Source organism: Cyprinus carpio, chromosome A23 (genome assembly GCF_018340385.1).
Source record: "Cyprinus carpio isolate SPL01 chromosome A23, ASM1834038v1, whole genome shotgun sequence".
Lineage (NCBI taxonomy): Eukaryota > Metazoa > Chordata > Actinopteri > Cypriniformes > Cyprinidae > Cyprinus > Cyprinus carpio.
Genome location: NC_056594.1, coordinates 21,397,741 through 21,423,094, shown reverse-complemented (window position 1 = coordinate 21,423,094; position 25,354 = coordinate 21,397,741). Strand labels below are relative to the sequence as shown.

The 25,354-nt window shown below is 39.4% G+C and overlaps 4 protein-coding genes across 4 annotated transcripts in view; 2 read left to right on the top strand and 2 right to left on the bottom strand.

The window, feature by feature from the left end:
- Nucleotides 1–25,354, bottom strand: part of LOC109085971 (protein phosphatase methylesterase 1-like) — a 576,397-nt gene that overhangs the window by 414,589 nt on the left and 136,454 nt on the right. The window lies entirely within an intron of this gene.
- rnf150b (ring finger protein 150b) overlaps nt 1–25,354 on the top strand; it is a 581,444-nt gene that overhangs the window by 426,845 nt on the left and 129,245 nt on the right. The window lies entirely within an intron of this gene.
- LOC109074732 (CCN family member 1-like) lies at nt 1,574–4,156 on the bottom strand. Its single transcript, XM_042713908.1, has 5 exons — nt 3,963–4,156; nt 3,453–3,666; nt 2,945–3,289; nt 2,662–2,858; nt 1,574–2,560 (listed from the first exon to the last, which is right to left on the bottom strand). The coding sequence occupies exons 1-5, from the start codon at nt 4,008–4,010 to the stop codon at nt 2,258–2,260; spliced, it is 1,107 nt and encodes a 368-aa protein (XP_042569842.1). The 5' UTR covers nt 4,011–4,156; the 3' UTR covers nt 1,574–2,257.
- LOC109064222 (N(G),N(G)-dimethylarginine dimethylaminohydrolase 1-like) overlaps nt 18,131–25,354 on the top strand; it is a 60,070-nt gene continuing 52,846 nt past the window's right edge. The window contains exon 1 of the mRNA XM_042713919.1: nt 18,131–18,431. Coding sequence (XP_042569853.1) covers nt 18,135–18,431 — 297 coding nt within the window. The 5' untranslated portion in view covers nt 18,131–18,134. The remainder of the gene's footprint in view (nt 18,432–25,354) is intronic.

The window sequence follows — 25,354 nt, the reverse complement described above, 5'->3', positions numbered from 1 at the left end:
AATTGCTATTGGCTCACACTGTTTTGGGAACATTTCAAGAGTTAAAGAGATAGTCCACCAAATATGAATTCTGCTATCTTTTATTCACCCTCATTTCGACCAAAACCTGCATTTCTTCTGCAGATCTTCGATATTTTGAAAAATTTTTTTTTGTCCATACTTTGAAAGTCAGTGAGGTCCAGTGTTGTTTGGACCTCAGCATTCTTCAAAATGTGTTCTCAGGAGATGGAAATGCATGGACATGACTAGTAAATTATGACATAATTTTCATTTTTGGGTGGACTGTCGCTTTAAAACATAGCAGCAGCTCTTTATTTGGCCACTAGGGGTCATCAGTTAGATGACAGACAGCGAATTAGGAACACCACTGAAGAGGACAAGAGACAGGATTAAAAATATGATTATGATCACCACTTAAAACCCAATTTGTCAACATTTTATTCCTGCTAAAAAGACAAATGCACACAAAAAAGTGCATGTAGGTTTGTTGAAACTGTTTAATTCCTACCGGATGTCAAAATTAAGTGGGGAAAAAAAGCATAACAAATGGCTCTGCATTCATGATGCCTAGTTGTAGACCATTAAAATGACTTTGAAAAATTATTTCATTTGACTATACCAGTGTTATCTGTGTCGTTTATTTGTGTTTTTGACATTTTATTCCCTTTTTCAGAAGCCGAACTGCTGCTGGTCTCGTCTACAATCTCATATCGCAAGGAAACGTCTGGATCACTGTCCTACTCCAATAGAAAATGCGTTTTCTTGCCATAAAGGCCTCCGTGGTGTGGTATAACCATCCATTTGTGTTCCCATCATCCGTTGGGATGTCATAAAGCCTCTAGGGAAGGATATCTGTTCTTTCAGAAATGGTGTATTTTTAGAAGGATGGCTCAAACCGAACAAGCTGCTTCCAAATATTTTCCAACATCTGCCGACCATCAGCGCATCTGCATTCCTCAGCTGGATTTCCTTCACCTGGATCAAACCTCTCTGGAGATATATCATTCCGGGCTGAAGGAGGGGTCAGAGACGGGGAAGATGGAGAGATGCCCTGCAGATCTGTTTTTCATAATGCATGATTGCGGAGCTAAAGGTCTCTGATTGAAGATAAGATCGATAATCATTAAGCCCATGTGCAACAAGTAAACCAATCGTTGGGTGAGAAGTTGTCTAACAAATTAAACCAAATGTGGCATAAAGACCTCATCTCCCCGTGATTCCCGATGTTTTAGTTCTGTGCTTTATGCTCTGAAAACTCCTGTAAACACCAACTGAAACTCAGTTTGGAAAAGCACTCAAGATTCCAGGCACAGGTCCATGCTTTCTGCTATTGCTGGGTCTCTTAATTGTTTTCTTAAAGGAGCTAAATGAACGAGTGGCTCAGGTTTTATTATAGGAAGCAAGTCAAGTCTTACAGTTCCCCAGTAGCATTCCATTCAACAGAGAGAAGCGAGAGAAACTTCCAGAACTGCTGTTATATAACCAACCCTTCATTCTTAAAATTGAAAAATTGCATCTCATGAATGATCTGTTTTTGACAGTTATGAACATTCAAGAACACAACTCGAGGTGATTAGTTCATAAATAAATCTTTTATTTGTAACATATAAAATTAGATCATAGATAATTTTTACACTTTATTCCAGTATGACGTTGTTCAAATAAAAGAGCTACATTTGCGATAAATAATATTAATAACAATAATAAAACATTCATTCAACCTTTAAGTCCGTTGTTAATCATGTCGTGGAGTTGGATTTCTCTAGCTGCCAAACAATGAGGATGCGTTCACCCGCATTATAGGGGGAGTATTACATGGACAAACTCAACCTTGACCAGGTTCATAGTCTACCAGTTGTACGTTATGCATGTGCATATCTACAATTGGGAATATACACACATACAAGTCTACAGTTTGGGTCATTTTTTGTATTTAGACATCAAGATATACATCAGGAATTGTAATATTAACAACTGCATCTTTACATCTTTACAAGTTGCTCCATAACGAAGCTATAAAACATAGCGCTCCATTGTGGAGCGAGCCTTTTCGAAACGCTGATGCGGCCTCAGCAAACAGTGCACTTCAAAGTCCCCATAATGTAAGTCCGTAATTCCGTGGGAATCTAGTTACAACAGGAGATGGTAGTTGATTGGCCGGCGGGCCCCCCGATTGCGCAGCTGGGCTGCCATTGGTTGTCACTTGTGACGCGCTCCCGGTCACGTAAGGGTCGAGGCGGGATTCCCTGGCCGGCGCTCAGTCTCTGAACTTGTGGATGTCGTTGAAGAGTCTGTAGAAGGGGTAGGTGGCATCGTTGCCATGGGCGCAGTTGTAAGTGCACTTGCAGGACTCGATCATCATGACGTTCTTGTTGAAGGTGTCGCCATCCTCGCAGCGGAACTTGACGCGGATGGTGCGGGTCTGCTGTGGACTGCAGCAGCGGCCATCCACGCAGGAGCCGCAGTATCTGACGCGGTACTTCTTCAGGCTGGAGCATCCGGCGTAGGTGAACTTCACCGGCTGCATGGACTTCTTGGTCCGGTTGCATTTCTTTCCCTTCTGTTGAGAGTACACAAGATAAGTCAGATGCATGGAAGATAAGTCAAATGCATGCAAATGACATGATGCAATGCGTTTGTCTTTGCAGGGATGTTGCATACCTTGAGGCTGGTGTATTGCGATTGGCTGCATGGACGGACTTCGCAGATCCTGGTCTCCTTAACCAACTTGCATTCGCCGTTGTCATTGGTTATCCTGGTGGAGATTCCAGTGCCGCAGGTCTTGGAGCATTGGGACCAGGGAGTGGTCTGCACTATGCACTTCTCAAACTGGCGGGATTCCGGCTGCGATCGGAATGCTGCAAATAAACAGAGCGCTATTTAAAACTCTGATTGTATACAAATCAGACATGCATGCTAATATCCAATGCATCTTTGATCTTACCAGGCAAGGATTTGAGTCCGGCCTTAATGATGGAGATGAACTCGTTCTTGCTGGTGAGGTCGCTCTCAGAATCGTCAACCATTGGATCGTTGCCAAACAGCTTGTCGGTGGATTCCCTAGACTTCCCATCATCGCAGACCCATTCCTCACAGCACTGGCCTGGCACTTTGACCAGCCTGGGGTTGGCGCAGCCCAACGTGGGCAGGGAGAGCTCTTGTGGGCAAAGCGGAATGCAGCCCACTGCCCCATCGATGCAAGTGCACTGGTGCTTGCAGTTGGGCTGGAAACTCTCTCCATTCTGGTAGATCCTGCTGTTGTACTCGCATGGTCTGCCCTCAGATTTGGCTATAAGAGAAAACGAAAGGTTTGAGCATTCCAACACTAGAAATCCAAACATCCAACTTATTTTTTTTCCTTCCACAAAGACTCCCCCACCACCCACCCACCTTCCAATCCACACATGCTTTCCATTCGGTGTCTTTTACAAAGCATATAATGAGAAACATACCTCGGCAGATGCCTCTGGTGGCCCCGTGGCTGGCCCCGAAGTTGCACTCCAGCCCTTTGGTGTGATCGCATGGCTCTGTCTTGCTGCAGTCTTCGTTCAGCTGTCTGGCACACACTTTGCAGCAGCCGCAGCCATCTGACACCAGACTGACTCCAGGCGCGCATTTGGGAAGCTCTAGCGGACATGAGCATGTCGCTGGGCAGCTGGAGAAGACCTGAGCAGAAAAAAACCAGGAGACTTTAGTGACTTTAAAGTCACTTTAAAACAAAGATAAAACTAAAATGTAGAAGTTTAAGAACAAGCCAGTGAAAATAAAACTCTAAGCTGTATAACTGGAGGATCTATCACTTAAGCGTCTATTGTATAATTTATAATACAGCGCGTTCGAAAACTAATCCTCCAGTGAAAACGCCCCCTGAATGATCAATAATTCTATGTATGTACTGTGCTGTATCCTAAGTCATCATACACAACTTCTATAATAAGCATATGAGTAATAAAATAACTTACCACACTAAAGTGTGCAATAAGAATGACGGTAACAGCCCAAGTAAACATCTTCGCTTCTCTGTGTGCTGTAGATTGTTGAATCAAACGAACAATTCCTCGGTTTAAGTCCTCGTTTGCGCGGTGCGCTGACTCCCGCAGATGCGTCGCGTTCTCGGTTTGTTTTGGTGCGTCTGAAGGCGCAGCGCTCTGAGAGTGAAGACGCGCTCAGCTCCTCTTTTATACGGTAGCGGAGCCCTGACGTCACCATCGCTGAACTGTTCCGAAGCTATGCGAGGAATGCATCTTGGCGCGTTTTCCATCCGAGCTAAGCACCACCCTGTCTAACTTTCTTTTTTTCTCTCTCTCTCTCTCTCTTAAATTAATTTTCCCCTTTCACTGAAAACATTTTTTACTTAAAATGATCTGTTTAAAGGAAAACAAAACACGTACGTGATTTTTTTAAAAAAGCAGTGTTTTACGCGTTATTATTTACGCGTAAACAAACAGAATATAATTTCGCGTTCGGAGTAACTATAGCAACAGCTGTTGGATCGCCATCTGACATAACATAATGTAATTATGTATCACTTTAATATGTGACTAACATGATGGCACACATATCCAATACACCGTTAGTGTTACATTTAAAACGTCTTTTATAATGATTAGCGAAGGGGCGAACCTCGACATGAACAAACAGTAATTCCTTTAAAAAGAATAAATAAACCCATCCAACTATCTGTCTCCAATATGTAAAACAAAATAAAGCAGAAGCTTCTTTACTCGTTGGAATATGTTATCAGAACGTTTTATATAGATAAAGTTTTTTATCATTTAAGTATTGAGTATTTAAGAATTAACTAAAGGAAACGTGGAGAGCACAGAGAGAAATACAGAGGTGGAGGGGGGGCAGTATTATTTCACCAGCATCATGCTTACTAACTGCTTTATTTTGCCTAACGTCATGTCAAAAATTAGCGTTATTACACGCCATTGAAATATGTCGTAGCCCCCGGGGGTCTATTAATGGCATTATGAGAGTTCATTCCGAGCGCGTCAACCATAAATTATTCCACAGGGCGCGCGCGTTCGCTTATCCAGATCAGCTTTGCGCTTTGGGGAGTTTTATTAGTTTTCAAACACTCAAACTTTTCGATTTAGAGATAGAACTGTTTGAAAACCTTCTGTGCCATCGTGCACCTCAGATGCAGTATTCTGTGCGCGTTTGGAGACGTTGTAAACTCAAACTTTACGGCTTCTATTTTTGGCTCGGCTCGCTCCTCTCTCTTGACTCAACAGCTCTAAACGATTCCAGATGTGAAGCCTGATTCCAGACGTAACAATATTACCATATTTGGTCTGGGCAGTAGCCTGCATTATTAACATTTCTGCTGGAGTTATCCAACCACAAAGCATTCCTGACAGCTTAAAGATCCCTAAATACACTCTCCATGGAGGAAATTCCTCCAGTTAATTTAATATTCATGCACTCTGTCCATCACATAGTGGAAGAAAAAATGCAACAGGCATCCAGTTTTCCATAAGAGATGTTTAAAAAAAAAAAAAGTGGACTGTTTTTGTCTGAGATTCCAAATAAGTGGCATTCCACCGAAATTCAGAGATTAGAAGTCTTTGGATACACACAAACCAAACTGACTGTGAGAGCAAGGGAATGCACAATATTGTCCTGACAGCACTGAATAGTTCTTTCCACAGACTCTCAGAGAGCAGAAGCGTCTGGACACTGAGATGTCCTGATGAAGAACATTTAGCACCTGGATTGAGGACTTTTGGAGATGTGTCATAGCTCAGGTATGTTTGACTTTTACATCTTCATGGACCATTTGTTTGCAGCTACTGTACAGTGTTTGCATGTGTGCAATCAAACCAATCATGAGGGCACTGTTATCATCATTGGTTGTTTTCTTCTGATCAGTCAGGTTTGTGTAGGTAACTGGTGTATGAAGATTTTTCTGATCTGTTCATTGAGATCCTGAGCAGCTGAGTTCTGAAACCCTGTGGTTAAACTGGTTTCGGTTTATTTTTCCCGTATTGCGACACTAGATGGTGATGTGCTGTACTGTGTCATTGTACTAAAGATGATTTTAGTTTTAGAACTTTTAGAACCTGTTTTGGAGCACGTTCGCTGGTTTCTAGCAATCCACTGGCTTGTTGACCATCTCACACCATCTGAGCTGGTTTGTATAGAACATAGTTTTGTGTTTTGCTCGTGAATGATCAGCCAGAAACCAGTTATTATGTTCCAAATGCTGCTAGCTGTTTAAGACGTATTGCCTAACAGCTGATGCATGTAGCTTGGAAAGTGTGTAAACTTGCGTCCTGCCATATTTGTTCATGGACACGTATGTTTCTGAGCCAATCACCTGAGGTGTAGGTGCTGGAAAATGACATCATGATAATGCTGATTGGCTGATGGCACCACAAGAATGCGAGCATTCCCAAACCCTTCACTAGTAACTATCCTGAGCTGTGACGCCAAATAATTCTGTTTTGCCCAAATACATTGCTGTTTTTGAATGGCTGTTATTAGACAAAGATGCCTTTATAGGCAAATGCTTTTAAAAACCCAACCACTTGCTATCACAATCAGTTTTATTGCTATAGTTTTATGATTTAAATAAGTTTGTTTGGTTTGAAATGATAAAACTATTGTGCTGGAATGTTGCACTTGTAAATGGTGCTTGTTCTTAGAAAGATATGCATGCTTTTTATATTTTATTATAGCCCACCCAATGTCCGCAAACCTACATGAAGAAAAAAAAAAAAAGATTGACAGACAGAGCATGTTTCTGACTGGCTAATAAAAGGTGAGCTGCTTCTCTGATTTGTTTTTCGTTTTGTAGTGTGTCAGTTTCAGTGATGTCCGTCAGGTAGTCGTGACTTTTTTTTTACATGTAGCATACTTTAGATGTCCAAATACTGCTTTTTTTCCAGTGCTAGGATGTTCTGGTGGTGCTAGACTGTTGCTAGGGGGGTAAGTGTGGTTGCCTAGGTGGTTCTGAAAGCCTACAAAACGATCACTAATAAGCCAATGCTGTGTCCTTCATAAATACTACAAAACTAACAGCTAGTTACTCAAAGCCTACAAAAATAACTACTATGATGCTATAGATGGTTACAAGGTTACTATGGTTTTCTGGGTGGTTGCTAGACTGTTGCTAGGGGGTTAGTGTGGTTACTATGCTATTGCTAGGGTGTTCTGGATGGTTACTAGGGTGTTCTGGGTGATTGCTAGACTGTTGCTAGGGGGGTTAGTGTGGTTGCTATGCTATGATGCTAGGGTGTTCTAGATGGTTACTAGGGTGTTCTGGGTGGTTGCTAGACTGTTGCTAGGGGGGTTAGTGTGGTTACTATGCTATTACTAGGGTATTCTGGATGGTTACTAGGGTGTTCTGGGTGATTGCTAGACTGTTGCTATGGGGGTTAGTGTGGTTGCTATGCTATTGCTAGGGTGTTCTGGATGGTTACTAGGGTGTTCTGGGTGATTGCTAGACTGTTGCTAGGGGGGTTAGTGTGGTTGCTATGCTATTACTAGGGTATTCTGGATGGTTACTAGGGTGTTCTGATTGATTGCTAGACTGTTGCTAGGGGGGTAAGTGTGGTTGCTATGCTATAGCTAGGGTTTTCTGGGTGGTTACTAGGCAATCGCTATGGTGTTCTAACAGGTTTCTAGGCCATTGACAGGGTGTTCTAGGTCGTTACTAGGTTGTTGCTGGGGTGGTTACTAGGCTGTTACTAGGTGGTTGCTAAGGGTTTCTGAAAGCACAGAAAGCTGTTTGCTAAGAGTCTAGGGTGTTCTGGGTGGTTACTAGGCCGTTGGTAGTGTAGTCTCTATGGTTACCAGACCATTGCTCCTGTGCAGTGTACCTGTGGCTCAGTGGTAGAGCATTGGGTTCGATTCCCAGGGGAACACATGTTAGGTACAAAATGTTAGCCTGAATGCACTGTAAGTCGCTTTGGATAAAAACGTCTACTAAATGCATAAATGTAAATTGTTAGGTGATTGCTAAGGTGTTCTGAAAGGCTGGAAAATTAACATACTGTATGATGCTAGGGTGTTCCTCTATTTGGATGTTGCTAGGTGGTTACTAAGGGCTTACATATTGGGGCCACTGCATGTTCACTTATATAAGTCTTTATTTTCTCAATAGTAGTCTACATTCTGCTTTTCCCAATGCGAGCGATTGAGGTCAGCTGAAGCGTCTCCCCTGGAGAGAGTGAGAGTAGAGTCTGTCCAGTGAGAAAATGAGCTCACGAAGCCTTGACATCTGTTCCTGCACATGCCGTTCAGAGAGCATTCTCCATCTCTCCTGATGAGAGGGGCGCGGGGCTTTTAGGAAACAGTGCTGTCATTGTGTTCCAGTGGAGTCACCCCTCATTTTTCTATTCTGGAATTACACATCCAGGAACCATTACAAGAGCGTTTTTCATTTATGTCCGCCATGTTGTAATGGTAAACATAATATTTTCCACTGGGCTTCACTTTCTTCCAGGGCTTTGGAAGCGGTGGTCTGGCAGCGGCTGTTGATTACGAACGCATGACATGAGTGGCTTAAACCCTCCGATCCCACTCCCCTTAAAGTAGAGTTGGGCCATGTCCATATTTCTATATTATGTAATACTCTACAGATGAGTGGCAGCTCTGCATGTGTTTATTTGACCGTAGAATGTGGTGTGGTGAAAGTTCTCTGCTGTTTAACCTCTTGCACAATTCATCACGTCCTGCCAGGGTAATATCAGAGAGATGCTATCCAGGTATACGGCCCTTGTCTACTCTGTGGCTTTTCCTGTCATTGTTCACTGAGACTATGCGATGTCATTTCCTGTGAATGAACGGCTACTAAAATCACACAAATATCTGTGCACCCTTTCTCCCAGAACTGCAAAAATAGGCATGCCATTTGTCAGTCATTCGATTACTTGAATTATGCTATTAAATTACTAGTCGGCTACATGGCATTTGTTCTGAAAGTCTTGAAAACTTTCTGCTATGATGCTGGGATGCAGTGGATTGTTATTGGGTCATTGCTAAGTGGTCGCTAATTGGTCTGAACTGCTAAAACTATCTACTACGATGCTAAAATTGTTCTGGGTAGTTACTAGGCCATGACTAGGTGGTTACTAAGAGATTCTGAAATACTAAATCTATCTACTATGATGTTAGGATGGTCTGGGAGGTTACTAGGCTGTTGCTGAGGGGTTCTGAAATGCTAAAAGTATCTACTTTGATGCTAGGGTGTTCTGGGTGGCTTCTAGGCCATTGCTAGGTGTTTGCTAAGGGGTTCTGAAATGCTAAAACTATCTACAATGATGTAAGGGTGGTCTGGTTGGTTACTAGGCCATTGCTAGGTGGTTGCTAAGGGGTTCTGAAATGCTTAAAGTATCTGCTTTGATACTAGGGTGTTCTGGGTGGTTACGAGGTCATCACTAGGTTTTCGAAAAGTGGTTCTGAAATGCTAAAAATATTTATTAAGAGGCTGGGGTGTTCTGGGCGGTTACTAGGCCGTTGCTAAGGGGTTGCTTAGGGGTTTTAAATGGTTGTCAGGGTGTTGCTATGTGGTTGGCAGGGTGAAAGGCAGAAATCGTAAGTCTGGTTTTCAGGAAAGCCTTTCCTGTCTTCAAGCAGACATCATTTATTTAGCATAAACACCCTACTTAATAACAATGCTTAGAAACAATAGTATTAATGATGAGTGGAATGTTCCCCTCATGCTGAAGTTTAACAGTCTACACTGTATCACACAGCTGCTCACAGATAAATACTTTTGCCATGACATGCGCTTCCTCCGACTGTAAGGAGAAAGTGTTTATCCTGTGGGATCTGAGCTGTTTACAGTCTGGGATTCTGGACCGCTTGATTTGTATGATAGTTGCATGGGGGTTTTGTTCAGGAAAGTTGCTGCGAATCATTTCAGTATGAAGTCATGAAATCACACGCTCCAGCTGAATGTCACACTCCGTATGACCTAATAGAAACTCATAGAGCTGATAGTGAGATGATGTTGAGTAGCTGGTTGAATACATTGCTTTAAACTACTTTCATTGTGATTTTATAGTAGTAACAACAATAAATGTATCTAACAATGTTGTTTTTGGTTTAAACTATAGATATCATAGTAAATCTTTAGGGCTGATACTAGGGTGTTCTGGGTGGTTGCTAGGCTGTTGCTAGGGTGGACTGGGTGGTTACTATGCCATTGCTAGGTGGTCTGGGTGGTTACTAGGCCATTGATAAGTGGTTACTAAGGGGTTCTGAAATGCTAAATTTATCTACTGTGATACTAGGGTGTTATAGGTAGTTACTAGGCCATTGCTAGGTGGTTGCTAAGGGGGTTTTGAAGCCTTGAAACCCTAGAAAACTATCAGCTAAGGTGCTTGGGTGTTCTGGGTGGTTACTAGGCCGTTGCTAGGGTGGTCTGGGAAGTTACTAGGCTGTTGCTACCACAGGGTCTGAAAGCTAAAACTGCCGTTGCTAGGGTGGTCTAGGGTGGTCTGGGAAGTTACTAGGCCGTTGCTACCAAAGGGTCTGAAAGCCTAGAAAACTATCAGCTACAATGCTACAGTGTTACTTGGGTGTTGCTAGGGTGGTCTGGGTGGTTGCTAGGATGTTGTTAATGGGATCTGAACAGCTAGAAAACTAACTGCTATGATACTAATGTATTTTAGCGACTTAATACATTTTTAGCAGTTCCAAAACCTAGTGAGCTGCCTACCTAGACAGCATTTTTAGGCATTATAAATGTGTTTCCGCCTGTTTGTATTTTATACATCTTAACAAGTCCGCTAAATTAATAAATGTGAAAAAAAGAATGTAAAGCACATTTCAGACATGTTTGAGATGCTGCTCAGTAGGTTCTGTAACAGTAAGGATTGGATTATGGTGCAGAGGTTTGTCTTAGCGGATGTTGTATAAAGTTCATGCAGAGAGAGTCGTTATAGAATATGTTTAGCCCCCGAAAACCAGTTCCAAAAGGTCTTTGAAGCTCAAAGTTCATTCATCTTTTACGGCCCTCCAAGCTGTGTGCCAGGTGCGCTAGGACCTGCTCGCCTTTCCTCAACCCGCATATTTCCTCTCCGAGGGGAAAGCCGGAGGAATGGAAAAACGGAGCTCAGGGATGGAAGGGGGGAACGGAATGAGAGGATGGAATGTGGGGCTCCGGGAATGTTTAGACCGGTCTGGATAATTGAGTGGATTTGGAACAAGAAAAGACAAACTTTGTTCCTGGGGTGTGCAGGAATGTACTCAAGGATGTCTGGAGAATGATTCCAGCCGCACTCGATGGAAAGATGGAAAGACAGAGGAATGTCCATAGAAAAGAGGAATTCCAGCCGTGCACACAAACAGCGTGACCTGAGCTCTGAAAACCTTTATAAAATGGAGAATCCTTGTGTGAACGAAACAATTCACATCCCATATCAGTACACTTTTAAAAATACAGGCTTTGCACAGTGATACAAAAGAAGAATCATTTTGGTTTCCTCAAAGAACTTTTCAGTAATCAGTTCTTATATTAGCTGTGCTTCAGAAATAATCCAAAGAAACGTTTTCCACTATAAAGTGCAACAGAAAGTTTCCATTGATTGTGAAGTTTAATATTAAATACTTAATATTATCGATTTGACAAAACTTAAACTGCATTGAGCTGAATAATGACACTATTGTCTTCTGTTAGCTTCCCCAGCTACCAATGTTCTCAGAACATTCTGGCAAGGTTCTCTCAAAGTTACAAGCTAACTTTCTTTCAGTAACATTCGTTTAAAGTTATCTGGTCTTTAATAATGTTCTAAAAGCATTCTTTAAAAATAATGCTTTCATGTTCTGAAAGTATTATTTTACATCATTCTTGGAATGTTTTTGTTTAAAAAACATTTTAGTTGAACATTCATCTAACTTTTTTTTTAAATGTTACTACTTGTTTCAGAACGTCCAGAGAACATTCAAAAGTAACGTTCCTGTAATGTTTGCAAAATGATCAAATGGAATGTTCCGTTAACATTCATATATAACCAAGAAAAAACGTATCAGTGTGAAGCAGCTTTCAAACAATATGCATAAAACACTATAAATAAATGTGACTTGACATAAAAATACAGCTTCCAAAAGGAGTTTTCATTGCGATGCATAGAAGAACCATTTTTATTTCCTCAAATAACCTTTCAGTAAATAAAATAAAGGCATTAATTATTAAGTATATAAAGTATATTCTGCACACAAAATGATGATCCATTCTACTCCCTGTCCGGCGTTATTATAAATCTGTTATGTTATGTTATGTTATGTTATGTTATGTTATGTTATGTTATGTTATGTTATGTTATGTTATGTTATGTTATGTTATGTTATGTTATGGTATGTTATGTTATGATGTTATGATGTTATGTTATGTTATGTTATGTTGTTATATGTTATGTATAATGTTATATGTTATGTTATGTATGTTATGTTATGTTATGTTATGTTATGTTTGTTATGTATGTTATGTTATGTTATGTTATGTTATGTTATGTTATGTTATGTTATGTTATGTTATGTTATACTGTATGTTGTGATGTGTTGTGTTATATGTTGTCATATGTTGTGTTGCGTTGTGATGTGTTGTGTTGTTATGTTGTTGTGTTGTGATGTGCTGTGCTGTTATGTTATATGTTATTTTATGTTGTGTTGTGTTGTGTTGTGTTGTGTTGTGTTGTAATGTTATATGTTATGTTATATTATATGTTGTGTTGTTTTGTGATGTTATATGTTATGTTGTGTTGTGTTGTGTTGTGTTGTTATGTTATATGTTATGTTATGTTGTGTTTTATTTTATATATATGTTGTGTTGTGTTATGTTGTGTTGTGTTGTATTGCAGTGGTTCTCAACTCCAGGCCTCGGGACCCACTGCTCTGCACATTTTTGAATGTTTCTTCTGAATCTGACACACTCAGTTCAGTTCATGGATCTCTCTCCTAATGAGCTGATGATCTGAATCAGGTGCGATAAATAAGGGAGACAAACAAAATGTGGGTCCCGAGGACTGGAGTTGAGAACCACTGTTGTGTTGTGTTGTGTTGTGTTGTGTTGTGTTGTGTTGTTATGTTATATGTTATGTTATGTTATGTTGTGCTGTGCTGTGCTGTGTTGTGCTGTGTGTGTGTGTTGTGTTGTGATGTTATATGTTTTGTTATGTTATGTTGTGTTGTGCTGTGCTGTGCTGTGCTGTGCTGTGCTGTGTTGTGTTGTGTTGTGATGTTATATGTTATGTTATGTTGTTGTGCTGTGCTGTGCTGTGCTGTGTTGTGCTGTGTTGTGTTGTGTTGTGTTGTGTTGTGTTGTTGTGTTGTGTTGTGTTGTGCTGTGTATTGATATGTTGTGTAGTGTTATGTTGTATGTTATGTTATGTTACGTTATGTTACGTTACGTTACGTTACGTTACGTTACATTATGGATAGAGACACTTTAATTGGGTTTTATTTTGAGTTATAGAGACAGTCTCAAAAGCCTTACAGTGTTGCATGGAATCATTTAAAGTGAGAGGCATCTACATCGGTTTATGAGAACGCGGACAGGAAGTAGAACAACTTATTATTTAATGTGCACCACGAAACTAATTATTATATCGGTTGTCGAGCACAATGTGTAGTACATGAGATGTTGTGTTCCTTTCTTCTCTCTCGTTTTTTTTCTGCATGTCATGTGCAGGGCTCCATTTTACAAACAAATTAGTAAATCATGCACACAATTTACTTTTTCTCCTTTCTTCTCTCTCGTTTTTTTTCTGCATGTCATGTGCAGGGCTCCATTTTACAGTGATCAGTTTTTAAAAAAACTATTTTCTTCTTAGTGTGAAGAACATTTTAATAATCAAAATAACCTTTTGTGTAATGGAAATGTTCCATTGATGTTAAAGGGAACCAAAAATGCCAATAAAAGAGCCTGTGTTTTTCATGATTATCTTTATATTTTATTTTTGTGCCAAGTATATTTCAAAGGTCTGATGGTTTTGTTTAATCCATGCAGGTCTTGTGGTGGTGGTCAATGGCAGTGTGTCAGTCGCTATAGACATGACACTAACGATTGAAACGAATGCAGCACGCTGCACTAGAGCTGTTCAGTCATGACCTCAGACTGTCAGACAGATGGTCAGTTCTCCATGGGATCCCTCAGGAATTTCCTGTGGGTTTAAATGGCTATATAAGGACTACAGTGAAAGTGACGTGACATACAGCCAAGTATGGTGACCCATACTCAGAATTCATGCTCTGTATTTAACCCATCCAAAGTGCACACACACAGCAGTGAACACACACACACACCGTGAACACACACCCGGAGCAGTGGGTATCATTTATGCTGCAGTGCCCAGGGAGCAGTTGGAGGCTCGGTGCCTTGCTCAAGGACACCTCAGTCGTGGTATTTCTGGCCCGAGACTCAAACCCACAACCTTAGGGTCAGGAGTCGAACTCTCTAACCACTAGGCCACGACTTCCCCAAAAGTGCTTGAAGTACATCCTCGTAGTCCTTATTTAGCAGCCTATGTTTTTTAAAATACACATCAGTGCTGAAATACATATTTGAACTATGACTGTACTGTATGACTCTTCAAGTCATTTGAACCACAGACCTTATTTCACTCGTACTGTAAATCCAAAACCACGGCTATATAAAAAAAGGGAGCATGCTCATTCATTTTGGGTTTTTAAAAATGAAAAGTTCTGTATTGCATTGGTGAAGAATCAATGTCATTTGCATGGCATAAAAGATTAAAAAAGTGCCGTTTGATCAAAACTTTACTATTATTAAAAATCCAAGCTTCAGTTGCACCCATTTTTATTGATATTTCTAGTTTTCAATGTCATAAGTGATGAAAAGTTAAATGGCACCATTTTTGGGCCTCTAATTGAGAAATGTGAAGCTTAATAATTAGACAAAAACAAAGATAAAAAATAATTTGAGACTATACACAAATCACAAAACAATATAATTCCATAAACAACCTTTTTTTCTTCATGTTTTAAATGTTATTTAAATATAGGGTGTGGGTAAATGGTTTACATCTATATTTTTGAATGGGAAGGTACAAAGAAACATAATTCAAAATTTTTACATAAAACATGTCCTATTAAAAACATCTTATCAGTCTTGTTAAATACAAATACAAAGAAACATATTTCATATTTGGTACATTTTGTTTGTTCGATGTACAATCTCTTATCACATTGGTGCGCGTCGCGTTGGGCGCGTCCTTGATGTCATCAGCGCGCAGTTGTCGCCCTTTCAGAGCTCGAGCGCTTGTAGAACCACAACGGGAAACAACAACAAGCAAACAAACAAACAAACAGTCCAGTAATAAACACGACGCGTAGGGCTCGGAGCGAGATCGCGCAGTTGGAGCGGCATGGCTGGGCTGATGTCCGGGTTCGGCAGCTTTACGCACGCGGTGGTTCGCGCGCTCCCTCAGTCTCTGGCTAAAGAAGCGCTCAGGACCGGCAGTCTGGAGGTGGACCTGCTCAAAGCGCAGGAGGAGCATGACAAATACGTGTCGGTTCTGAAGCACCGGCTCGGGCTGGAGGTGGTGGAGCTGCCCGCGGACGAGGCGCTGCCGGACTGCGTGTTCGTGGAGGACGCGGCGGTGGTGTGCGGCGACACGGCGCTCATCACCAGACCCGGAGCCGAGAGCAGAAGGAAGGAGGTACAGGACAGAATAGAAATACGTCTGTGGGTTTTCATGCACTCTGAATGTGGATGCTGCACTTGATCCAGACGCGCACTAGAATATCATTCACTTCTACATTTAAAAGTGATTCTTGCTTTTGTTGTGTTTTTAGATGTTTTTTGAAGAATCTTTCTCATAATGTCGTGAATTTCCAACAAACCATCCAACAGTTTTGGTTTCCTAGGCTAGAGGTCAAGGGTCATTTTTGAGGTTTCTCCTAGTAACCACTATCAGACTTTATATAAGAATAATATATGTGATCTAAACAGTATTTTTGGGGTTTATGTCATGTCATAAATACAACTCAGTGACTTTTTTCAGTTTGTGGAAACTGGTTTGACTGGTTCAATGCGTGTTGTGCCCTGACTGGCATAAAGGTTTGATCAACTTCTGCAAAGACTGACGGGAGTGTAGATCAGAACTGTCATCAAATATATCATCAAGCAAGCAATTTATTAATGTGTTAAGATGCGACTGTTAATGCAATAAAATCACTGAATGATTTGTACCATGTGATTTGGTGTATGCATAGTGATTTTACCCTATATAATTTTATAGCTGTATCATTCATTTCATAAAGTGCATCATGTTTCCTTCTGGTAAAGTTACAGGACTTTGTGCAAACATTAATCCAGTTAAGCTGGTAATATTTTACTTCTTTTTTTTTTTTTGGTGCACGGTCAGCAGCTGTGTGCACTCAACTGCATGCAGTAAAAGAATAGATGATTTTTTTCTTAATGACCGCAGCACATGAAAGGGTTAACAGACCAGCTCATTGCTGTCATTCATAATACATCATAATATAATCGTAATGAAGATTGTGCATTAAAGCATTTGTGCTTAGGCAGCATCCTGTTGAGAGATTTGAAGGTTACATTTGCCTTATTGATATAAACGCAATTCTATATGCCTCGCTGTGTGGTTGCAAAGCTGGTGCAATATGTGGCTGCTAGTTGCTAAAGTGTTGTTAGAGGTTGCTATAGAGTTGGAACAGTTGCTTGTTGATGTAACAGATCATTTAATTGGGTAATATTTATTAGTTTTAACCATAAGAGTCTTTGAAATGTATCCAGGAGTTTTGGATGAACTAAGTGAGAACCTAATTTGTTTTGTTTTGACGTTTCATGGAGACGCCTGCATCATATTTACTTGAACTACTATGCTGCAAGCTGGGTTTGTTTTGTGATGTCATTGATTTCTTATTTACTTATCTCTAAATGTACCATATGATTATTTTCTCTGAATGAGTTCATATATATGTATATTTACTAATTTTTTTGTTGATATTATTTGTAGTTGCAGTTTTGTTCTTCTTGCAAATCTTTTTAATGTTATTTTAGTCAGTGCAGATATTTTTCTCTGTTCATTTTCTTGCATTAGGTCTAGTTTACGCTTCCAGTTGTTCTCGAGTCTGTAGTTGTGTGTTTTTCTGTGTGCGTCTCCCGGTGGGATGAATCCGGTCCGGGAGTATCTGGTGTGTGTCTGGCGCTCAAGCTGCTCAAACTCAACTCTCAGTTGTGAGCCTGTGAAACAGCGCTGATGGAGTGTAGACGAGGTGTGTTATTAATCTGGATCAATATATAATATCTTTTGGATTTATTTGTATGTCAGTAGGGAGTAGAGTTTTTCAGTTTGTAGTCTTACAACCAGAATATAAAGCCATTTTTGAGCCATTATTACTTTAAGAGTCTTAAATGTGAATTTTGAGGTCACATTCTTTAAAATAAGAATGTGAGTTTATTTGCTTGACTTTGTCTAAATGAGTTTGTGAGGGATGAATTTGAATTAAGTCTAAGTTTTTGTATGTTCAGACTACAATACATTGAAAATACATCTTTGCACAAATCTCCATTGGATGAAGAGAATGCATGCAGTACAAGGGTGTTTTCTTTTAATGGCTGCTGTAGCTGAACATCAGAATTTGATGAGGCAGCATCCTACAGAGCAGTTTGAAGTTTGATGGGTAGATTTACCTTTTCTAATCTAAAACAATTCTATATGCTTTCTGGGTTTGCTTAGCTGCTAAGATGGGTTGCTAGGTAGTTACTAAGGTGTTGCTAGGTAGTTGCTAAGAGGTTGCTGGGGTTGCTAGGTAGTTACTAAGGTGTTGCTATGTAGTTGCTAAGAGGTTGCTGGGGTTGCTAGGTAGTTACTAAGGTGTTGCTATGTAGTGCTATGTTGCTAGTTGCTAAGAGGTGTTGCTGGGGGGTTGCTAGGTAGTTACTAAAGGTGTTGCTTTCATATTTGGTACATTTTGTTTGTTCGATGTACAAATCTCTTATCACATTGGTGCGCGTCGCGTTGGGCGCGTCCTTGATGTCATCAGCGCGCAGTTGTCGCCCTTTCAGAGCTCGAGCGCTTGTAGAACCACAACGGGAAACAACAACAAGCAAACAACAAACAAACAAAACAGTCCAGTAATAAAACACGACGCGTAGGGCTCGGAGCGAGAGATCGCGCAGTTGGAGCGGCGTCATGGCTGGGCTGATGTCCGGGTTCGGCAGCTTTACGCACGCGGTGGTTCGCGCGCTCCCTCAGTCTCTGGCTAAAGAAGCGCTCAGGACCGGCAGTCTGGAGGTGGACCTGCTCAAAGCGCAGGAGGAGCATGACAAATACGTGTCGGTTCTGAAGCACCGGCTCGGGCTGGAGGTGGTGGAGCTGCCCCCGCGGACGAGGGCGCTGCCGGACTGCGTGTTCGTGGAGGACGCGGCGGTGGTGTGCGGCGACACGGCGCTCATCACCAGACCCGGAGCCGAGAGCAGAAGGAAGGAGGTACAGGACAGAATAGAAATACGTCTGTGGGTTTTCATGCACTCTGAATGTGGATGCTGCACTTGATCCAGACGCGCACTAGAATATCATTCACTTCTACATTTAAAAGTGATTCTTGCTTTTGTTGTGTTTTTAGATGTTTTTTGAAGAATCTTTCTCATAATGTCGTGAATTTTCAACAAACCATCCAAAAAGTTTTGGTTTCCTAGGCTTGAGGTCAAGGGTCATTTTTGAGGTTTCTCCTAGTAACCACTATCAGACTTTATATAAGAATAATATATGTGATCTAAACAGTATTTTTGGGGTTCATGTCATGTCATGCATACAACTCAGTGACTTTTTTCAGTTTGTGGAAACTGGTTTGACTGGTTCATGCGTGTTGTGCACTGACTGGCATAAAGGCTTGATCAACTTCTGCAAAGACTGACGGGAGTGTAGATCAGAACTGTCATCAAATATATCATCAAGCAAGCAATTTATTAGTGTTAAGATGCGACTGTTAATGCAATAAAATCACTGAATGATTTGTACCATGTGATTTGGTGTATGCATAGTGATTTTACCCTATATAATTTTGTAGCTGTATCATTCATTTGATAAAATGCATCATGTTTCCTTCTGGTAAAGTTACAGGACTTTGTGTAAACATTAATCCAGTTAAGCTGGTAATATTTTACTTTTTTTTTTTTTGGTGCACGGTCAGCAGCTGTGTGCACTCAACTGCATGCAGTAAAAGAATAGATGATTTTTTTTCTTAATGACCGCAGCACATGAAAGGGTTAACAGACCAGCTCATTGCTGTCATTCGTAATACATCATAATATAATCGTAATGAAGATTGTGCATTAAAGCATTTGTGCTTAGGCAGCATCCTGTTGAGAGATTTGAAGGTTTCATTTGCCTTGTGGATATAAACGCAATTCTATATGCCTCGCTGTGTGGTTGCAAAGCTGGTGCAATATGTGGCTGCTAGTTGCTAAAGTGTTGCTAGAGGTTGCTATAGAGTTGGAACAGTTGCTTGTTGATGTAACAGATCATTTAATTGGGTAATATTTGTTAGTTTTAACCATAAGAGTCTTTGAAATGTATCCAGGAGTTTTGGATGAACTAAGTGAGAACCTAATTTGTTTGTTTTGACGTTTCATGGAGACGCCTGCATCAATATTTACTTGAACTACTATGCTGCAAGCTGGTAAGTCTAAGTTTTTGTATGTTCAGACTACAATACATTGAAAATACATCTTTGCACAAATCTCCACTGGATGAAGAGAATGCATGCAGAACAAGGGTGTTTTCTTTTAATGGCTGCTGTAGCTGAACATCAGAATTTGATGAGGCAGCATCCTACAGAGCGGTTTGAAGTTTGATGCGTAGATTTACCTTTTCTAATCTAAAACAATTCTATATGCTTTTTGGGTTTGCTTAGCTGCTAAGATGGGTTGCTAGGTAGTTACTAAGGTGTTGCTAGGTAGTTGCTAAGAGGTTGCTGGGGTTGCTAGGTAGTTACTAAGGTGTTGCTATGTAGTTGCTAAGAGGTTGCTGGGGTTGCTAGGTAGTTACTAAGGTGTTGCTAGGTAGTTGCTAAGAGGTTGCTGGGGTTGCTAGGTAGTTACTAAGGTGTTGCTATGTAGTTGCTAAGAGGTTGCTGGGGTTGCTAGGTAGTTACTAAGGTGTTGCTATGTAGTTGCTAAGAGGTTGCTGGGGTTGCTAGGTAGTTACTAAGGTGTTGCTAGGTAGTTGCTAAGAGGTTGCTGGGGTTGCTAGGTAGTTACTAAGGTGTTGCTATGTAGTTGCTAAGATGTTGCTAGATGTTGCCAAGCAGTTACTAAGGTGTTGTTAGGGTTGCTAGGTAGTTGCCAAGATGTCATTTGAGGTTGCTAATGTGTTCTTTGGAGTTGCTAGGCAGTTGCCAATGTGTCATTAGAGGTTGCTAAGTAGTTGCTAAGGCGTTGCTAGGTAGTTGCTAATGTGTCATTAAGGGTTGCTAGGCAGTTTCCAACGTATTGTTAGGAGTAGCTATTTAGTTGCTAAAGTGCTGTTAGGGGGGTTGCTTGGTAGTTGCTAAGATATTTTCAGAAATTGCTAGGTAGTTGTCTTTAGGTGTTGCTAAGTAGTTACCAAAGTGTTGTTAGGGGTTGCTAGGTAGTTGTTGGGGTGCTGGTAGAGGTTCCTAGGTAGTTTCTAAGGTGAAGTTTGGGGTTGCTTGGTAGTTACCAAGGTGTCGTTAGGGGTTTCTAGGTAGTTGATAAGGTTTTGTTAGGGGTTGCTAGGCAGTTGCTAGGTTGTCATTAGAAGTTGCTAGGCAGCTGCCAGTGTGTCATTAGGGGTTGCTAAGTAGTTGTCAAGGTGTTGTTAGGAAGTTGTTGCCAAGGCGTTGCTAGGCAGTTTCCAAGGTGTTATCAGGGGTTGCTAGGTAGCTGTTGCTAAGCTGTTGTTAGTGGTTGCTAGGCAGTTGCTAATGCATTTGGAACAGTTGCTTGTTCCATTGGATTTTTCCGTGTTTCATTGGATGAATGTTGGTCTCATTTTCATTAGCATCAAAATTAATTTGGTTTTATCTGAATGTATGAATCAAATGTGTGTTTTAAAAACATCGTTTTTATGTATCCATAACAATTTTGCAGGTGTTCATTTATAGAGTTAAAGCTTTCCCTGGAAATTGAACCCATGACCTTGGTGTTACTAGTGCCAGTAGTGTTTTTAAAGCTCTGTGTTTGAGACATTATGCTAAAGATTTTGGTTTTTGGTCTGTTTTCTCTCTCTCTCTCTCAGGAGTGAAATTGAGCTTTAAGATCTGCTGCACTTAAACTGATTATCTAAATGTTTCTTAATGATGTTTGCAAATTCAAGAAGCCCTATTACAAACCTCTAACAGTTAGTACTAAATTACAATGTGTGTGTCATCCTGCAGCAAACACCCTATACATGTGGTTGTTTTCCTCAGGTGAGCCCTAATTAGTTTAGGAGTAACGTTTTGGAAAATCAGGGCTTGTTGCATCACTGCGGTATTTAGGTCAAACTCAAATCGTTGTCAATGTAAACGCTCAATTCACGGGAAACATCAGGTTACATAAGAGCCGCTGGGAAGTCATAGGGTGCTTAAGCAGTTAAACCTACTTTTGCTGTAATGACTGTATCGCCCGTGGCGTTTGCTGAAATGTATATCTGAATAAACATAGCAGCCGCATCTCTGCTTCAACACACAAGTGCTTGGCAGCGTTTCTCTAAGCAAACATTGTGTCCTTGTGAAAGACTCTTGGATCAAGTTATTTAGGTCATGGAGATCTCTGAATGCAGTTTGGACAAAATTTAGAGCACATTTTGGTGGGCACAACAAGGGTTGCATGGAAGGTATCGTTCCTCTTAAATCTCGCAGCTGTAGCTTAGCAAAGTGCACAGTTTGATGTTTATAAAACTGCCTGAAAACAGGAGGTTTCAATTGTGTGTCAGATATAAAACTGTTGCCATGTGAGCAGCGGTTGAAGGCCTTGTGTCAAACCATCGACCTTTGGCTTCTGGGAGTTTGGAGTTAGATATTAACTATGTTTTGGTCATTTATACTCATGCATTTCCAAAAAGTTTTGCAGTGATTTTACCATGGTTAAGAGGTGATCTGAGTCCCTAAAACCCCTTTCAGCATAGTAAACTTTAGTACTACATACATCTGTGGCAGTCAAAACGTCAAATACATATACACAAAGACTGAAAAAAGAAAAAAAAATAGTGATGAAAACCAAAATATTAAATTCCATGGATGAATGTAGTAATGCACTATTTTGTAGAGGGGGACAAAATGAGGTTTGGAGCAAAGTTACAGGGGGCTAAATATGACTTTACAAAGATGGCAGCATAATTATATTATTTCTACGCAGAGATTGGTAGCTTTATTAGTAAAATCTGTTGACTTTCTCAATCTTTGTTGCATTATATTCCAACGGTGACAGTTCAAAAATGGGGAAAAGTCACATTTTTGCTTTTTTCCCCCAAAGTTTGCATGCCTGTAACTCAAGAAGTATTAAATATATCATAATATCCTTTTATAATTTGGTTCTTAACCAACTTTTTGTTTAGTATCTAATATTTTAAACCCCTGTGTAGTTCATCTACAGAGATATTGGCATCTCAGTGTTGCTCCAAGAGTAAAACTGCATTCAGTTTTCAAACATTTGAATAGAAAATGCCTTTCTGAATGGCATTAATATTCTTTTCTAAGTTTGCATGCCTGTAACTCAAGAATTATTGTATTGTTTACAGTGTACATGCACATATATAACAGTACTCCATGTTTCTTTGTTGCTTTCACATGTAAATAGTGTGTTTTTTAAACATTGTACTGTATACAGATCATCAGCTCAGTCCTGTTTTGAGACACTTTCTCTTTAGTTTGTTGCTCATATTGTGACCACAGCCATGCATGACTGAGACACTAAATATCTTTCGCCATCTGTCTCAGAGCGTGTGTGTGTGTGTGTGAGCTGTGAATTGATTGGTCTGAATGCGCATGCACACACACACACACACACACACACACACACACACATTGCTCACTGTGGCATGAGTGATGTGTGGTGACAGATGTGTCGATAGATAGCACTCAACTTTTCGAATAAAAAGTGAATCAATATATCTTTGAAATGTTTGAAAAGTGTTTTTTATGTTTTTGTTTTAATTTTGCATGTATGCATATACAGTGTTTAAAGATTTAATTTGTTGAGATCATTCACATTAGTGGATGTGCTTTTGTATGAGGAAGTTCATTTGTCCAAGTCATTAAATGCAATGTTGAATTGAATCTGCAAGGCATCAACTTCTGAAATTTCTAAGTGAAATGGAAAATTCAGCTGTTTTATTATTTCTTTGGAATCACATTTAAATCAACGTTAAACATTTTGCATGCAAAAAAAAAAAACCCTATAGACTTAATGCATTACGTTGCATACAGCAACTTTCAAATTTCCAAGTAAAACTGAAAATTCAGTGGTATTCAATCTCTTTAGAATGACATTTACTGTAAATCAGCATGAAACAATAATAATTCTTCATGCATGAAAAATCCACTTCTGTTTATTTCCATTTTAGCAGCAGGAATGACACTTTACTGAAACATTAATAATGCATGACCTTTTTATTCTGTGAGCTTATGTATTTTCAAAAATATTTTGCAATTCTGCTTAGTTCGATTAGAGAAGGAGAAATTAAACTTTACATTTAATTATGTTCGAAATTGCTCATCACTCTTAATGCATACAAACATGAGCAACTATAAAGTTTGCAATCCAATTTGCTTCCAAAATGTGACATATTTGGAGCAAAAACACATAAATCTGCAATGCATAAATTTATGAAATTTAAGTTAAACCGAAAATTCTGTGGTTTTTCCTCTGTGGAATGGGATTTACTGTAAATCAGCATGAAACAATAATTCAGTCTTCTTTATGCATGAAATAGATTTGCAACTTGAAAGTTGGCTCTTAATGCATGCATGCATGCAAAAAAAAAACAAAAAAAACAGTGCAACAATAATGTTTGCAATCCACTTTATCCTATTTCCTATTGCCACAGTCGAAACTCCACAACAGAACTCGTTCTGATGGCTGAACTCATGTTTTAAACTGATCTCGGCATCAAACGCAGAGTTTCAGAGGCGTTTCCAGATCTGCTGTCCTGCGTCAGGTGTGTGTTCATTCTCAGTCTGATCTGATCTGAACTTTCCAGCGTCCATCGGCCCTTTGAAGATCACTGACGACTTTCCTTTGGAAAAAGGCTTTAATGCTACTCTAATGGGACCAAATTGGCATTGCAAACATTTCCAAACATACAGAAGCTCAAACAGGCCATGCATTATTAATATTCATCTGTCTTGATTAAATAAACAATCCAATCTACCAGCATTTGTTGTTTTGTTAGATCACTTTCAGTTCTGAATTCCCTTTAGAACAGAATGGCCATCTGTGTGACGTTTACAATCGTGCGTGGAGAAAAACACTGAATTGTGATCAATCAAATGGAGAAAAAGGTTTAACAGGGAATTTGTTGTTTGACATTTTGATGTTTTGTTTAATGGAAACCATGTATTTTCTGGTCATAATAGTGCAGTGAAGCTCACAGGAGAGATGACTGCTCTTGCTGGACAGAATTGTTTTCATTGTAAGTAAGCTGTCAGTTTCTTCATAAAAGTTTTGATGTGGAAAAGATGGGAAATTCTGCCAGGAGTCACATAAAATGGGTCAAATGTACTTCTTTGAGTCATTGATGATTGATAAGCTGGAGTGGATTTTGAGCTTTTGAATTTGATTGCTCTTTTTAAAAAAAAAAAAAAAAAAAAAAAAGGAAACTAAAACTATTAAAAATTATTTATTTTATTGAATTAAAATAAACACTAATCAAAATAAAATATAACAAACTTATTTTTTCAGTTACTTGCCAAAGCAACATTCCTAATTAAAATACAAAAAAAACAAAAAATAAAAAAAGTATTAAAAAAACTATAATAAAAAAACAAAAAAAAAAAGAAAAAAAAAAAAAATAAAAAAAAAAACAATATATATTTAAAAAAAAAAAAATATATAAAATATAAATGATAGTAAATAATTAAAAAAATAGTGTTTTAATGATAGTAAATAATTCAAAACAATAGTTTTAATTAAAGAAAAGAAAACAAAACAAAAACAATAATTAATTAAAGAAAAGAAAGAATTCAAAACAATAGCATATTAATGATAGTAAATAATTCAAAACAATAGTATATTAATGATATTAAATAATTCAAAACGATAGCATATTAATAATAGTAAATAATTCAAAACAATAGTGTTTGTTTAATGAATGTAAATAGTCAAACCAATAGCATATTAATATAGTAAATAATTCAAAACAATAGTGTTTTAATGAAAGGAAAGAATTCAAAACAATAGCATATTAAT